The sequence below is a fragment of the Cordyceps javanica genome, chromosome 6 (genome assembly GCF_051103115.1).
Source record: "Cordyceps javanica chromosome 6, complete sequence".
NCBI lineage: Eukaryota > Fungi > Ascomycota > Sordariomycetes > Hypocreales > Cordycipitaceae > Cordyceps > Cordyceps javanica.
In genome coordinates this window covers 1,622,126-1,639,035 of record NC_139300.1, presented here as the reverse complement: position 1 = coordinate 1,639,035, position 16,910 = coordinate 1,622,126, and the positions used below count along the sequence as shown (strand labels likewise).

The following is a 16,910-nucleotide window of genomic DNA, read 5'->3' as shown; positions in this document are numbered from 1 at the left end:
GAGCGACAACCGTTGCGTCACCAAGCTATCGCAACTATCGTTTCGCACACCTGAATCACCCCCGCCCCCTTCCTTGGTAACGGGCCAGGTCAGTCAGGGACGGGGATCGCCTTGCGGGCGAGGCTGTTGCTCGGCCCCCGGTCTGTATAGTTAGTTGGTAGGCTTTCGGAGGGGTTGTCTCCGCGTGTCGTCGGCAGCGATACGACCCGAAAGGAGGCTAGGGCAACGAGGCGGAGAGACGCATTGCACAATCTGCACGTGCTTGTTCTCGATATGTAGGGCCGGGCAACTCTCTGAGACTCGGTAGTGCTTCTGGAAGAAAAAACCAAGGAAATCCGTGGAGAGCGAAGCCGGCCAGAGATCCTAGCGCGCGCGGCATGCCAAGCATTCTGCTCGGCGTCGTATCGACGTCGCTCCCTATTCTCCTTACTACGCATCTATTGACGTTTCGGAGTTAATTTGCAAGACCAAAAACAACCCCCGTGATGATCCCCGAGATATGGGCAAGGAACGGAGGCGTCAATGGCCGCGGGCCCCTCCTTTGCCTCGTGGCTTTTCGATGTCACCAAGTAGATCAATGCGTGTGTGAGATGGATTTAAGTTCAGCGACGATCCGGGATACCACCCTTCCGGGATTATAAAAAAAGGGGCGCGCTGCCTGAAATCAGGCAATTACTCAGTACCCAATTCTTCCCTTGGAAAGCGCGGTTTGTTCTAGAACAATTGAGGCCTCAAATTGGGCAAGGGGATGGGGGAATGCGGCGATGCAAGCGAGATTAGAGGGATCGCCAACGACAAGGGTGGGTGTGTTTTGTCCCCCCGTCCCCGTAAGGCGCATCAGCGGGTGGAAGGATCATCAACCAGGGCAGGGCATCCAAATGATTAACTGCCCCTCCCTCCCTCTCTCTCTCTCTCTTTCTTTCTCGGGTCCCCGTTTTTGGGGGAGGGGGGAGTTGGGGAAGAAATGATCGAGTCAGAACGTCTGCTAGACGATTTGCACAGGGCAGGGGCGGGGGGGCTTGGCTCTCCAGAGTCAGGAAAAGTCTGAAAAGCGAGATTTGCGATCTCGCCGGCTTCACCGACGAGGTTCATGCATGTGTGAAGCTTGCGCAAATATTGCAAGTGTGGCCAACTGCCGACCGACCATGGACGACGGCGCCAACCTGCCCGAGCTGGCCGATATACCCAGTACGGCCGCGCCGAGGAAGGCGAGTCAAGGACCAGGACGGCATGGTCGGGACAGGTGCTGCGGGCATTACCAGGATTCAGATGAAGCTGGGTTATGCACAGGAATACAAAGATTCAAAACTAGAGAGTGGCAAGAAAAGAATGACGCCTGGAGCTGGCCACTTTGCTGAAACAGTAACAAGCCAGCCTGGCTTTTCTTCATCTTTTTTTCTTTTTTTGCCACTCGATAAGCTCAATTGGCCAATACCTGCTCGTGTAGAAGAAGAAGATGATGATATGGAAACTTGAGTCGGGCTCTTTGCCCTTGCTCGATGTAAATACACTTGATAGCGTAGCCAGGTAGACTAAAGGCCATGTATGATGACTTTGGTTGTTGGTCTGAGCATCATTCGTCAGGGCATCCGAATGAAACGAACAAATGCCAATCTTGAGTCCCTACTTCTCTAGGCTTTCCTCAATCTCATTGATTAGATGTTTTCATCCGAGGTGGTCGAATACATGCACCATGGTGCTGGGGCGTGACGGGAACCAGCAGGGCCAGCGATGGCTGGGTCCGCAGCCGATTATAAAGACCAGTACTTATACAAAGTAATATCTACTCCGCAATATGCGACAGCTTGCAAGAACTCGTGGCCGGATGCGGCCGCTGACTCGCTGTGTGGCTGGCATCGCACCCAGGTCACATGATAGGTGGCCTTGTTGATAGCATCTTCAAGATATAAGAGGGTTTATATAGATCGACCACTTTTGAACGGTAGGCCACGATTTGTTTCTTCTGGCGCAACAAGCTTTTGATAAGGCACCATAGAGCGGCTTCGAGGCACAAAGAAGATTTGGCTTTGGCCGTGATGATGGCATGTTTTGGATCTTATTAGGTCTGGGCTTAATGGAGCTTCGTCTGGTTACATTGTCTACCACCATTGCATGCTGGAAAGTACCGAGTATCTTCTTGCTCTTTTTGTGTAATTTTTGACGTCCCAAGGCAATTGTTTCTTATTGTTTTGTCATTTTATATGCAGATGCATTTTCTGGGTATATCAAGAAGCATTATCTGTAAAAACCATGAATCTGCCAGATACTGACACCTCTAATACTCGGTAGCTAACAAAAGACTGACTCGCCGCTGTCAATATATCAGGGCCCTAAACTATACTCTGTATAAGATATATATTGAATGCTAGGGATGTCAGGGACACGTAATCAACCGCTGCTCGGGTTCCCAAGCCCACTTACCACCTCGCCTTTATTTGATCGCTGGTAAAGATGGGGACCCCAACAAGACTAAAAATAGAATAAGCTTTTTCCTCTTCACATGCTACTAAGTATCCAAAGGAAAAAAAAAAACGATAATGTGATTGTGGCTACTACAGGAGGTGGGTAAGGAGGGGGAAAGGGAATGGGAGGGGACTGCAACGGTGTACTGGGTATGGATGCAGTCAGCGACAAGGGACATTGCGAAATGCCGTAGCGTGTACTTGAAGTCATCGTCTACTCCGTAGTCGGGCACGACAAACCAACAGCTTTCCCGGCCGGAGCGGATCGATTCCGTCCGGACCCTCCGAAACAAAACAAAACGTACTATTACATGGCCCGCGATAGGTACGGGACGGGGCCGAGAACCCAACGCAAGTACCAAGTACGGACCCCAAAAAAGAGAACCCTGCTGGATGGACAAATGCAAGTGTCAATCTAGTCATTTGTGACGAAGAAGAAGAAGAAAAAAAATTTCATCCATCCTACAGGAGACGGCGGGTAGACGGCAAACTGCGGGACGGGGGGGCCACAGGCCTTGTTATGGGTGGGTATCTTTTTCAAAAAGGAAAAGAAAAGGAGAAACCGGTTGCAGCGTGCCAATCCGACTGTATTTGTTGCCATTGTCCACGAATGTGATGAACCCTTTGTGTGTCAACTAACACCTGAATCTCAAGGAGATGGCACCGTCCCATCCGCGTTTGTTGGCCGAGATGAAAGGAGGCGCTCTACGGAGTACACTCTCACTACGGAGTACTGACAGCCAACCACTACTTATCACCATGTAGTTATTCAGTCGGCGATTGGGGGGGGGGGACTTGGCTTGGCAAACAGCGGCAGCTGCACGGAACGGAAACGGAACGGCCAACGGGAACGAGCAAGATCTTCGGGCCGATCAAGCAAACCTTGCTGCGCATTCCCGCACCTTTCCGTTCAAACGGTTCTCTCCATCACTTGTTGACTGCAATCTGCATTGAAAAAGGGGACCCTTTTGAAATAAGAAAAAAAAAAGACATGGAAATATGTATCGTCAGATCCCTGACGTAGTCCGGAAAAGAGGGGAGTAGGGGCGTTCTTCTCCTCCAAACCATCGCGGCATAAAGACTGCTTCTTAACAATCAGGGCCCTGCGTTCATCATGTGCAAGACCAATGGTATATACAGATTCGTGGCTCAAGTAAGGAGCATCTCGCTTCCTTGTTCTTTGCTACACTGGAGGTACAAAAATAGACTAATACAATGAAGTGACACATCTAGCCCGTACTGAGTAGACACCTTGACAGACACCGAGGTCCGTGGCTCTCGGTGTGATGTTGCAAGTAATGACGTGCGCCGTCGGGGGGCGGCCGGGGGCAGAAAGGAATGTAGTCTCTCAAAAGGCTCCGGCCAGCCGGGTGACCCGGGGGAGAAGAGGGATCACCACAGACATGATAGACATGTGAAGTCATTTTTTCTTGAGTCACTTGTCTGGAGATTGCGTAATCTAGGGCCGCCCGTCAAACGATTTGAGAGAAAACATGTTTTGCTGCGCTGCACAAGGCTGAATTATTATTTTTTTCCTTTTTTTCTTCTTTTTCATTAGCTTTCGGGGGGTTTCACCAACGGTTCAAACTAATATCAGTACTCCGTACTGGTAGAGAAATGAACGTTCCCTGCCCCCCTGCCCCCCCGCCATCCATCCTTCAGGGTAATGAGGTAGTTTTACTACACGGAGCGGCCGTCCTCTTAGGCGGGCAGGCGGGCAATCAATCTATCAGTACGGAGTAGTCCGTTCGTATCGTCCAAAACGGTCTGGACTGCGTTACTATTAGCAAAAGGGGAAAAGGCAAAGGGGGGGTGTGTGATTTCTTCCTTGACTTGCGGCGGTGGACCAAGGGTGCGAAATTAGCCCCCCCCCCCTTGTCAATGAAGTGAATACGGTGAGAAAAGGTTTCTTCACTGTCTTGCATCTCGACAAGGCATCTCGCCAGGCAGAGGGTCATAATGAGCAACTTAACTGAGCTTGTTCTTATTAGTACTCTATTTACCGACACCGACACTTGTCAAGGTCCCCCTGCACGTAATCCTTCCGTGAGAGTTGGACCCCAGACGGCCCATTGGAGAGAGAATGGAGGTGATTCAAGGAAGGGGGTGGAATGGTCGAATCCCTGGCAGGCCGACAGCCGAACGGTCCTTTACATCAAGGTTCTCCAACGGGTCACTTTCTAATCTGTACTCCGTACTCAGTAAGTACCTTGCTCTACTGGTACTATTATAAGTGGTGTTTCTCGGTCCTGTTACCCAGTATGATCCCCCCCCCCTCAATCGCCCTCGACCGCCACAGAAACCCGCACGTTCTGCGTGATTTTCACAGGGGGAGGAGTCTGATGTTACAAGGCACATCATGATTGATGAATCATGTATTGTAATGGCAAGGTGACAGGAGGAGAAAGGGTAGAGAGGCGGGGCGTAGAGGCACCGCAATCGACTGATGAATTACCAAGTACGGATACTCCGTACCTGTCTTCATCTTGGGGCCTCGATACTTACTTGAGTACTTGCTCCGTACCGACTTTTTCGTTAAGAACGGGGTCATGATACATTGCGGTGGCGAGCGTCTTGAAAACTACCCCGGCTAGTTTTGTTCCGGTTCCGTGCAAAAGCCTTGGTTGCGCCGGTTTTTGCTAGCTTCATGTATGTCTCTCTTTTTTATTCTGTCTAGGGTGGCATATATAGTGGTATTCCCTGTCACTCACACCCCCCCCTTGGCCTGTGCCAGTTGAAAGACTGACGCTGCTTCGTTACTAATACCTACCCAGTACTGAGTACTATATTAGCCTGCTCTCCTTCTCGACTGAGTAGTTATCAGAGAGGCTCCTCCCCGGACCCTTGACGCCCCATGTCAAGACGCCCTTTCATATACACTCCCCTGCGTAGGGCCAGAGCCTGTAATGATCTGCAAAAGACCTGTGTACGGAGTACTTGTATCTAGTAGGCACTTGCTCGACTTCTTCACTCTAGTTCGCGGAGAAGACCTTCCCGAGGAAAGCTTCTGGCGCACGTTGCATTTTTTTTTTTTTCACCTGATTCATCTGAAATCGTCAAATCGTACCATTCATTTCCCCACCATCTACACCGTGTATACAACTGTTTTCCCGTCATTCACCCGACTACCCTGAAGCTCGACCGAGGAATCTCCGCGTCACTTGGCTCAAAGACCTGGCAACAGTCACCAAAGAAGGGGGGGGGGGGTTAAAGTTCCAAAATCGTCCAACGACCGCGCCGAGGGTTGTGGCAACGGCCCGAGCCTGACTGCTGACTGGCAACCAGTGGCAAGCAGCGAGCGAGCGCGCGCGCGCATCGCATGGCGTGGCGGGAAGGATGCAAGCCACTGCGGTTTCAAACCAGCCCGCCGTTGATCACGATCCGGGGTATACCGTATAACCAATAATGGATGCCAAAAGGGGGGATACGAGAGAGAGGCCTCTCAACTCTTGTCCCTCCGCGAATGGCTCCGCGTACACACACCACCAGCCAGGTCCACGACACCACTTGACCACCCCCCGACAGAACACTCCGCCACAAGGATTCGTCATGCAGATGACATGGGTATTTAATGTCGCTAAACGGTCAAAACATTCAAGGTCGAAGAGAAATGATACCGAGCATACGAGCTCGAAAAGCACGGATCGTAACACTATGCAAGGAACTATTGCACATGACGTACAGCTTGTTCAAGTCAAGCCAGCATCAACTTGGTCCAGGGCCTCGTTTTTTTTTTTTTTTGTGTCTTGTGTCACTTGTCATGTTTCTTCTCTTATATTCCATTCTCTATTTGTAATACGCGCTTCACAACTCGAGGCGACGTTTTGGCTTTGCTATTTCTTGATTTTCTCTTGTTACCAGAAACGTCGCGATCGCGAAACGGGACATGTGTCAAGCAACGGCACGGACAGAAAAGGCACAAGTTCAGACGCCGTTGAGGCAATAGCCTGTCTGCCTGTGTACAAGCCCCTGCCCCTGCCCCTGCCCTCCATCATCATCCGTATTCCCAGTGCCTGGCAGGCCGTACCTTGTCTCTGATCACAAGAGACCAGATTATGGTTTTCTTTTAATTTAGACAGCGTCTTGTCTGTAGGGCGCGGGTCCGTCATAAAGCCGACCAACCTCATCTGTCCAGCATAGCTTCTGGAAGAAAAAAAAACTGCCGATATCCCAAGACCAACCCTGCCTAGGGCATAGACCCGACCATGGATCGCCGCCGGCGACACCGATGCACCTCGATGCATGGTCGCATTTTGCAATCTACTGGTATGGATTGGGCAGCAAATCCAGAGCGGCGCATGGTTTGCGCAGGGGCTGCTCTGTCGGCTGTTGTCACGCGGGGTCTGTCTGCTTCCTATCAAATGTAAACCTTTGCGTGGGATGCTGCATCAATGACAGTCGGCAACCTTGGTTACCGTGCCTGCGCGGCGCCCTGGCTTCCGATTGCCCCGAAGCAGGCATTTTTAAATTAGAGGCCATTGTTCCTTTTCTCCTTGAGGCGGTGCGAGACTTTTAAAAGCCTTGGGCGCTCTTTGAGTTGACCGTGACTCATGAGCAGAGAGTGGGTTGGCCAGCCACTGTCGATCTCCCACGTGTCGCCTTGACAGACAGGGTAGTTGACGTACCTGATGATGGGTGGTTGGTAGAAAGGTGGATTACTTATGAAGCAATTACCAAGAGGACTGAAAAGAAGGTACATGTAATGCTGATAAATTTTGTTTGTAAAATGGTATAAGCAGTGCAAGGGGAACCAATGGAAAGGGGACTTGCTCTTGCGCCAAAGAATGATGCATGAAAGTACTTGACAGAAAGATGATGAAACGAACCAAAGGTAAAGCTTAACGAGAAGTAACACACGTGTGCACATGTTACAAGAATACAGACAGTACAACTTGCCAGAAGTGAGCGCCGCAGTTCCCTTTCCTAGATAGAGGCGACGCTCGCGTTGCCCCAAGTATCACTGAGCACCCAGCCAAATTGTGTCCTGAGCTATCAGCTGAAGTTCCCCGACCAAATTTGAGCAATTCCCCTGAGCTTCTTTGGTTTCCCCGGAGCTAGCCTTCGAGGTAAGCAACGGTGTACCTCGTCTAAAACCTACGTTTCTGCGGTGTTGAGACTATAGGGGCATTTCGTACATAGTACTCACAAGCACATGCCGTGTAAGTAGGCATGCACACGCTATCGCAACTTTCTACTCTTCTGAAACCAACTGTTTGTAGTTTTTTTTTCTTCTTTTTTTCGAATTATTTCATTGCATCTTTCACTAGCCAAACCTTTACATTTGAGCCAACTAACGTTGTGTGCTGTTTCTGTCCTGCGTCAGCCGTTGTAACGTTGAGCGAAGAGCAAGCTATGTCCCATGGCCATTTCTCAACAAATTTCATAGCGATAGTCTTTAATATAAACAACTTTTCGTCACTCACATTCACACGTCCAGATATTTAGTCGTCTAGGTAGGAGTTTTGGCATATGTGGAAATGAAGGACACCACGTCCTATCTATTTGCGTAGAAAACGTTTGTTTATTGACGACACGCTATAGACACAACAAGGAGCTGTTTCATTCGAGCGAATTACCTTTCAAGATGTTTATCCCCTTGATCTAGTTGTTTCTTTACCATCATAGTCTCACAAGAAGCACCCCGCGTAAAGCGTGCCGGGCCGGGCCGTAGACTGCGTCGACTCGCGTCTCTTTAATACCATCTTCCCTGCCTGGCTGCTGCGAGAGTAGCAGCATAGAGCGAGCTTCCGACTGAGAATTGATGACATTTTAGTTGGAGGAACAGGGACCACGAAAAAATAGACGTCGGATATCCGCCGGCGCTGAGGCTCTTTTCGGCGCGTTGCACGGCGCTCCGCGCTGCTTTCACCCGGATAGTCTAGGGTAGGTGGCCTATACGTCTAACAGCTTAGAATTTCAGTTTCGATGTGGTTGATTCGGCATGCCAGGCTTTCAATGCACCGATAAATGAAAAACATGTTCCTCCCAATCGTACTCGTTGTCATAGATACCTCATATATCCCAGAGCCGGGCACCAGGTAGTGGATGTTTCCACGACAACTTGGTGCTGCAGCCGACGAGTAACAAGAACCACCTTGATCGTGCAAGCTTGGGCGTGAACAGTGCAAACCATGGACTTTACCACGGAGATTTTATAGCAGAAAAAAAGAGACCAGTCTATTCATTCTACCAATGTCCGCACTTGGGGTTCCTTCTGCACGGTGCAGTCAACAGATCAACGACCGTCGCTCCTTCTCTGCTGCAGACCTTTTCTCTCCTCTGTCAACCGGGGACATGATTCTCTCACAAAAACAGTACTTGGACAATTCATACATGAGCTTTTACAACAGCATCTAGCGAATCCCGAAGACATGGTTGACCTGATAGCAGAGTGCTCCAAAGGTAGCGATAGCCCGTTCCCGTCCTTTCCCACAGAACCCCCCTCCCAAAAAGTCCACCTCTCTAACGAATCCTATTTCCCGTCGCCCGGGGGCTGCTAGACATGCGCGAATGCGCCGTAGATATTAATCACGCCTTGACCGCCTGGTTTGACTCTGATTCCAGCTTCCCGCAGCAACAACAAGGGCAAAAGCAAGAAGAGCAGCAGCAACAAGAGCAGCAGCAACAAGAGCAGCAGCAAGATCAGCAGCAGCAAGAAGAGCAGCAGCAACAGCAACAACATCAAGAAAACGAGAACAAGGAAAATGCAGAAGAGAAGCTAATACGCTCCATCTCCACGTACTGCATACACTTCGTAGCCCTGCTGACCCGCCGTGACGACCTGATTGCCAAAAAGGCGGCCGAAGTGGCGCAGAAGCGGCTGGACGCTGGTGCTCTCCTCGCCTTCAACGACGCGATGCGCAAGCGCGGCTTTCACCCCGTCACCATGGACCAGTTCAAAAAATGTGTTGAGGCCATGGTTCTTCGGGAACACAATGCGGCCACGGAAGCGGCTGCCGCCAGCAGTCGCGCCGCCATCGCCAGCGCCAGCGCCAGCGCCAGCGCCAGCGCCAGCGCCAGCGCCAGCAGTGGCCCGGTGCGGTGCGTGGACTGTGAGCGGCGCAAGAAGAGACGGGGCGCGACTGGAGCCCTTGCAAAGGCAAGATGCACAAAGGGGGCTTGTTCAAGGATGGTTTGCTCAAAGGCAAATTGCTCAAAGGCCAGTTGTCCAAAGGGAGGCTCTTCGAAAGCAAACTGTTCCAAGGGTGACTGCTCAAAGCAAAACTATTCAGAACAGAGCTTCTCAGACGAGAAATGCACAAAAGTAGCGGCGCCACAGGCAGAGGAAACTAATGCAGAGAGCACCGAGGCGTTGCCTGCGTCTCAATGAGGTCAGAGCAAGCAAAGAGGCGACACAGGCGGCGCAATAGAGACATTGTGTGTATTGTTGGGTGCCGAGCGCAGTTTAGAACCGAGACAGTCTACAGAAACTTGCGTTGATACAACATTCATTTGAATAAAAGCCAGTCAGCAAACAAGCAATCTTCGTCTTGTCACCGAATGTCTCCAGCATGTGGCAGATGCGCACGTAGCTTCTCCATATCATGAGGATTCGATAGTGCGAGATCAGATACGACACTTCCCATGACTCTCTTTTGCCAAACATGTGGGTACATTATGTCATTAAAATACTATCTCATGCATCTTCTTCTTTGTTTTCTCTATGCAAAAAAGGCTCTCAATATGCGTGGTATCTTTGGCTCATGCAAAAAAAAAAAATGAAGAAACAACAACGCAGCCGCATATTCCATACAACGAGCAACCCCCCCCCCCCCCCCCCCCCCCCCCCCCCCAAAAAAAGAGGACAAGAAAACGCCGATACTATGCAGCTTTACAGATTAACTGACATCTCCAATCATCGCACATACACCGGGATGCCATACACCACCACCGCCGCGGCGTTGAGGTAGCGGAAGCGACACGCGTCTCTCGATTGTGCCACAGCCTCTACCAGTGACTGCTTCGCGTCCGCAGCGCGCCCGCCGCCGCCGCCGCCGCCGCCGTCGGCGTCAACATCGGCGCGCTGCTGCTTCTTGTCTTGAAACGTACCCTTGCCAAACAGACCCCATTCCTCAAAGGTGCGGCCGGCAAAACGGTCAATGTCGCGGTCCGTCACGTCCCAGAGGGTGCCGACGACGGCCGGGCAGCCGGCCATCATGTAGTTCCACACGGGGCCGTAGCACTCGAACTCGCCGGCTTCGGTGAGCGCCGCCGAGCTGCAGCCCATGAGGAACGACGCCGGCCTGCACTTGTCCAGCCTGCGGATGGTCTTGCCGCGAATATACTGCGCGCCGCTGCCGTGACCAAAGTACAGGAACACGTCCGACTTGCTGAGCGCCTGCTCAAACTCGTCCTCGTGGGGCGCGCGATTGATGATGCTCGTCCAGCCATCCAAGGCAGCCGAGAAGGGCTTCTGGAAAAAGGTCTGGGTATTCTTCAAGTCGGACGACGGGTTCAGCATGTAGGTGCCGGCACCGGAGGAGACATAATGGCCGGGCAGGCAGTCGGAAACCGACTTGTCTTTCGGCGGCATGTTTGATTCCGTGATGAGCTGTCGCAGACACGCAAGGGATGGTACACGAGAGACAGCAAGGCCATCCATACAGGGCAGAGACTCCCACGGGAAAGCGTGCAGAGCCTTGTCTAGAACCAAGATTGTATGCGCACCGTCTTCGCGCGCATTCACGCCTTCCAGAGCAGCGTAGTATCCCTTGAGCGCATCGTACATCTCGACGACCATGGCGTCAAAATCGATCTCGTCGTACGCATTTCGCTCTCCGTGAAACTGGAGAATATCCACAATGAAATAAAGTAAATCGTTGAGAGCTTCGTCAAAGTCAGAGTCAGGATCATTTGTAGGGTCGCCAAGTCCAATAAACAAGTCGAGAATCCTCGGATCCAGAGTCACGCCTGCCTTTGCCGACTTTTTCCCACGCCGCTGGTTGCGCGAAGGCAAATGGGCGTCGAGCATTCGCTGCACATTCTTCTGAAAGCGAGCCAAAAGGTCGGAGCGGCGTCGATGCTGTGAAAAGATGCCTTTGAAACCACCTAGCCAGGTTGTCTCAATCTGCGTGAGGCACTCCTTCAGGCGCGTGTCCAGAGCCGCACGCTCAGCCCACCAGGCGTTTCGCTCGCCCTTGAGCGAGAAGTCGCGGGCAGAGTGGCTTGTCTCGTTGGCGAGCTTGATGATATCCAATAGCTCCTCCTTGCCATGCTCAAAGTTGTACACTTCACAGTCGGCATCTCTGGAATTGGCTCGTTCTAGAGGCAGGCGAAGGATAAATGGGCTGTGGCCAGCCTGGAACTTTGTCAGGCACAAATCGTGTTGGTTATCGCTGAGGGACACTGATATGACGTTCCAGTTTTTGGGGACCATTTCAATGTAGCTCTTCTGGAAGTTGGCCATATCAGAAGTCGGGGCTAGGCTAGCTCTGCGCGGACCGGTGCAGTTACGCGCGGCATCTTCAATAGTTGTCGTCGTCGCAGCGAGTGTCTTTTGCTCTCTGCGCCAGGTAACGTTATGGGCCAGGTCGACGGCAACAGTAGCCAGCCCGGAGTGGGCAATTGATTTATGTTTTGCGCCCGACGTAGCCGACAATAGTATGATGGTGTTCTGAAGCATGGCAGAGATGCGTCGGATCATGCTGCTATCCGATTTCGTCATGGCCGATGAGTGAGCCTCAGCCAGCAATTCCTGTGCCTGTTTCAGTGCTTCCGCAAAAGCTGGGGCGTCTTCATCTTTGAGGGCCTTGCCACGACCGGCTGCCACTGGTCGCCCACGCTTACAGGGCGATTTAAACGGTGAACAGCCATCCGCAATTACCTTTTCAACCAGCCCAGCAACCGACGGAAAAGAGATGGTGGAGTCTTGGATCACGGAAAAGACGGGATCTGAGATTATCTGCTCCATGCTATGTCCGATAAGCGTTGCTGCCGTTGCGACCTGCTCTCGGTAGGCTGTGATGTCCTGTTTTGGTAGTTCTTTTGCCTGTTTGAGTAGAGCAAGTGCTGCAGACCAGTCTTGCTGGCGAATAAGGCCTGTGGCTTGGGATAGAAGGACAGATGCGAGAAGCGAGGCTTGGAAAGTGTCGGTGAGCTGCGGAGCAGGTTTAGGAGCCGGTGTGACTGCTCTCGACGCCGCTGGAGCACGCTTCGTAACTCGCGGCTTGACGGATGTCTTGGCCCTTGTCGCCCTTGTAGATTTGGTTCGGGAAGGTGCCGGTGCAACAGGTACAGCGACCTCTTCTTCCTTTTCTGAGAATGAAGCATCGTTCAGCCCCCGAGTGCCAATCTCAGCCATCTGTAGGTATTCGAGAGCTTTTTCATTGTCACCAATGTGCGAGTAATATTCGCCAAGCACTTGCGCAAAGCGAATTTTCGGGGCAGACATGTCTTCTGGTATCAATTTGGCCAGCGTATCAAATCGAGCGGCAGCCTTTTCCTGGTCACCGGCCCGAAGGTAGATGGAGCCCGTCCATGCTGCCACCTCTGCATTGTAGAGAGTCGATTGCGAGTTGGCTGCAATCTTGGAAGCGGTGTCGGCGTAATAAATGGTTTCCTGGAACATGCCAATGTGCGCGTAGACGGACGAAATATGCAGCAGACTGCGGATGAGGGGTGAAGCCAGCGCCCAAACTCGAGGTCCAATAAGGGCCGCTCTGGCATCCTTGACGGAAACAGATTCTAGGCTTGTGTCAGCCAGGGCGGAGTCGCTGCCAGCTGCAGCAGATTCAAGTTTCGTCCAGTCATGCGAAAGCATGCGAACACTCTGCTTGACATGGCTGAGAGCTTCTTCGACGTTGCCAGACTGCAGAGACAGGGTTGACTGTAGAAGTGAGGCCAAGCAGACCATCGTAGTTGCTTGAGCCTTGTTCGTCGCCCATGACGACTGTGAAAGGCGACAGACAGCGTTGACTTCGGAGATGGAAAGGTTCGCATCATCTATGTTTCCAATTCCGGTGAAATATTCGGCTTGCGCCATGTTGTATGCCACAGAGACGCTCGGTGCCACTTCTTCCTGCTGCTGAAGCAGCCCCTTGGCCTCGTCCAGGGCATCCAGAGCTTTGGTGTAGAGGCCAGTACTGATGTACTGAGAAGCAAGCTGACTCTGGCGGACAATCAGGGCGTCGTTGGTCGTCTGTCCGTGGCCCGCAAAAAGCTTGGAAAGCGACACCAAAAGCTGTGAAACTTTTAGTTGCAAAAGGTGCTCGCCCCTCAAGCCAGCCAAATGACCAAGAGACTGGAGGTAGTCTTGCAGCGCTTCGGGGTCGTCGATTACTTTGTAGATGCCGCTCTCCATCGGGGAGGATCCAACCATATTGGTCCAAGTGTCGATTGCCTCTGGGATGGCCGACTTTGAAAGTTCGTCTGCATCCAGGATTGCCTGCACACTATGGTGCCAGTTCAGCAGATGAGGCATGAACCCAGCCAGCCCTTCGTCCTCGGCCTTGTCCTGAGTTTCGGCTTGACGGAGGCAGACTTGCAAATGCGGGTGAACCGCCGCTACTTCATCCTCGTTACCCAAGTTTTGATACAATACGTGAAGCAGCACACGTAGTCGACGAATTGGGTATTTATCGGGGGTGTAGATGCGTAAAAGCGCATTCAGATTCGGATCGTGAAACGGTAGAGCGCTGCGTGAACCGGTACTGAGATGCATCAGGTGCTCCAAGACGGCGGCACGCTCAGCCTCGGGCAGAAATATTGTCCAATCCGTCCAGGACTTGTCAAGTTTGGCAATTGATCGCAGAGTTCGGGATAGCATGCTAGATTTGCCGTTCATATTCCATGCTATGGTGGGGGCCTGGGTAGCGAGCGCTGCCGAAACATCCTTGAGGATGCCATCTTCGGCCATGCTTGTGCAAATCGATCTCAGGGTCTGAACGGCATCATCGGTTCGTCCAGATCCCTTGCACATGTCCGCGAAAAGCTCGAGTTTCGTCGAAAGCTGCGCCCGCTCCCTCTCCGCAGCAGAAAGATCTTTGACTGTGTCAATAGAGCGGCTTAGAGTCTGCAAAATCTGCTTGTTCTCCTCGCGCTTTCTCTGCGAATGCTTGCGAAGTTGTGAAAATTTCGCAAAGTATAGGCTGGATATTTTGACGAGGTAACTGTTCAGTTGCTCGGTCTTGGCAGGAGATTGTGAGGGATCGGCAAGTGTTTCGAGGAGAGTTGAGCAATGCTGTAATACCTCGTCCAGCTGTTGCCATTCAGCTGTACCGTTTTGAATATCGCATTTGACAACCATGAGAGTTCCGTCGAGTGTTTGGCTGATAGTCTTCATGACAACTTGGCGACGTTGGTCAAACTGCAGAATGTGTTTTGGGGGTGCGTCTTTATCGGGGGGGTTTCCCAACCATCGGCGGACGAATCGAGGATAGCGAAGAACAAAGGATTTGAGTATGTTGTCGATAGCATCGGGTGTGCGGCTTGCGGGTCGTGAAGGGTTCATGTATTCCATGAGCCGACCAACAACTGAGCGTCTGGCCAGTGATAGGCTGTCAAGGAGCTCATTAAGTTCCGAAGCAGTGCCACTGAGACTTCCATCCAAGCTTTCCAGGACAGACTGAGCAAGCTGCTCAGTCTCTTCGACAGCTTTTGCGCTTTTGAGTACCGCGGCAAGTAGCCACGCACATATGGAAGCATAACGGACCATGGCGTCTTCAGGTGACTCGATAGTCGAGCGTAGGCTTTGAAACCATTGGGCCGCCTCGTCGTACATCTTTGCGGTGTATGCAGAAGTTCCGAGAATTTGGTATATGGCCGAGATGGGGGCTGTCGGTGCCACTGTCGGCGTATATCCAGAGGCCTCGGCAAGCTGCAGCAGCCCATCTACTGAAATAGCCATGGTTTTATAAAGCACGGCATCGTTGGAGGTGAATCGTCGAGCAAATGCTCGGAGGCAGCGCGAGAGGGGCGCCAACAGCTCCTCGTCGAGCTTCCCAGAGTGACCTCCTATTCTCCACCATCGAAGCTGGCAAGTGAATGCTTGTATTTGAAGTTCAAAGGCTGCAAGTGGCGAAGGACTAACTCGTGGCTCCATCGCGACGGCATCTTCCTGGCTGGAGACACTCGGCGCCAGGGACAGGATCAGCTGCGACAACGACGCTAGTTGTCGGGCAGCTTTGGCAGCCTCTTTGCTCCCTGCTTTCGCGAGAGCAGAGAGAAGCTTAACTGGAGAGTAGGACTGGGTGTCTCGCAGATGAGCAAGCGCCGCCTCAATGTGCTCTGGTTTTTTGGACGATGCAATCAGTTTCAGCACTTGAACCTGGCACATCGTAACAGCGACCAGAAACTGAGATGGAACGGGTGTTTGGAAATTGAGAAGATCGGAAATCGTCGCTGGAGGCTCGGCCGACGCCGCCATTTTAGTCGTCCTTGTCTTGCTGGCCTCGGGTTTGGCGGCCACGTCGAGCCGGCGGTGCAGCACGCGCAGTTCCTTGAGCGCCTGCTCATTCATGCCCAGGCCGATGAGCTTGCCCACAAGAGCAGACATTCCATTTTCAATCTGCAGGTCTGTCTGGTCGTGCGAAAGCGGGCCCTTGAGGCCGCGGAGGCACGCGAAAGCCACGCGAGCGCACTCTGCCGTGGCCAGGCACCCCGTGGACGGGCCGAGGGCCTGCTTCGACGTTTTGGCGACGACGTTGGGCGAGGTGGCCACGCGGTTCAGGGACCGCGGCTGGATCGGCGACAGCGGCGCCGAAAGCGACCGTCGCAGCGTGCGTTTTCCGGTGACCGGTCGCGGGTCCGCCTCGGTCGGTTTTGCCGGCGCAGCGGGCGGCTGGGGCGAGGGCTTCGCGGCGTCGGTCAGAGACTTGATGGTGGCATTGATGACGTGCGTCGCCAGCGCGGTCCTTTCCTTTGCGCCGAGTTGCTGCGTTGCTGTCGTCGTGCCGACCTTGGCACGCCCGGTCGATTTTGTCATGGTGCGCGCGGCAGCTTTCGTCTTGGACGCGGCGGCGGTCGAAGAAGCTTCGGTGTCGGGATGGAGGAGAAGCTCCTTGAACACGACCACGGTAGCCGGTGTGCATGTCGTCGTGCTGAGAACAGCCGTTTTGACCGTGTCGACTCTTTCTTGCAATGAAGTCATGGTGATGGGAGTGGTGTCTATGTGTTATGAGAATGCGGTAGTATGCATGTCGTCCTTCGCGCGCTCGTGCAAACAAAAAAACAAGCAAAATCGAGAATGAATGCGGCAACTCCAAATGCAAAAGCTAGCCTAACAGTGGCAACCAGAATCAGATTTTCTCGCCAAAAGAAAGGTCCAATACCGAATTCATGCAGGCTTTAAAACAATCAAAGATGTAGTCCATTGTATGCACTGCAATCTCTCCGAAAGCTGCTCTTCCAAGATTAGCGTGCATCGTCGCTTGTGTGGGGCTAAACATCGGTCGTTGTCTGGGGCAACCGGCTGCCACCGCAGAAAAAAAACGAGGCTCCCGCATGCAAAGT

The 16,910-nt window shown here is 52.5% G+C and overlaps 2 protein-coding genes across 2 annotated transcripts; one reads left to right on the top strand and one right to left on the bottom strand.

Annotated features, from left to right (window-relative positions):
• Nucleotides 1–8,964: 8,964 nt before the first annotated feature.
• V2A60_008938 (uncharacterized protein) lies at nucleotides 8,965–9,792 on the top strand (the record flags this gene model as incomplete). Its single annotated transcript, XM_083260208.1, has 2 exons — nucleotides 8,965–9,514; nucleotides 9,710–9,792. The coding sequence occupies 2 exons, from the start codon at nucleotides 8,965–8,967 to the stop codon at nucleotides 9,790–9,792; spliced, it is 633 nt and encodes a 210-aa protein (XP_083116334.1).
• A 525-nt stretch (nucleotides 9,793–10,317) lies between these two features.
• On the bottom strand, nucleotides 10,318–16,548 carry V2A60_008937 (peptidase family C50-domain-containing protein; the record flags this gene model as incomplete). The annotated part of the gene is made up of 1 exon (XM_083260207.1): nucleotides 10,318–16,548. The coding sequence occupies one exon, from the start codon at nucleotides 16,546–16,548 to the stop codon at nucleotides 10,318–10,320; it is 6,231 nt and encodes a 2,076-aa protein (XP_083116333.1).
• Between the last annotated feature and the right edge of the window lie 362 nt (nucleotides 16,549–16,910).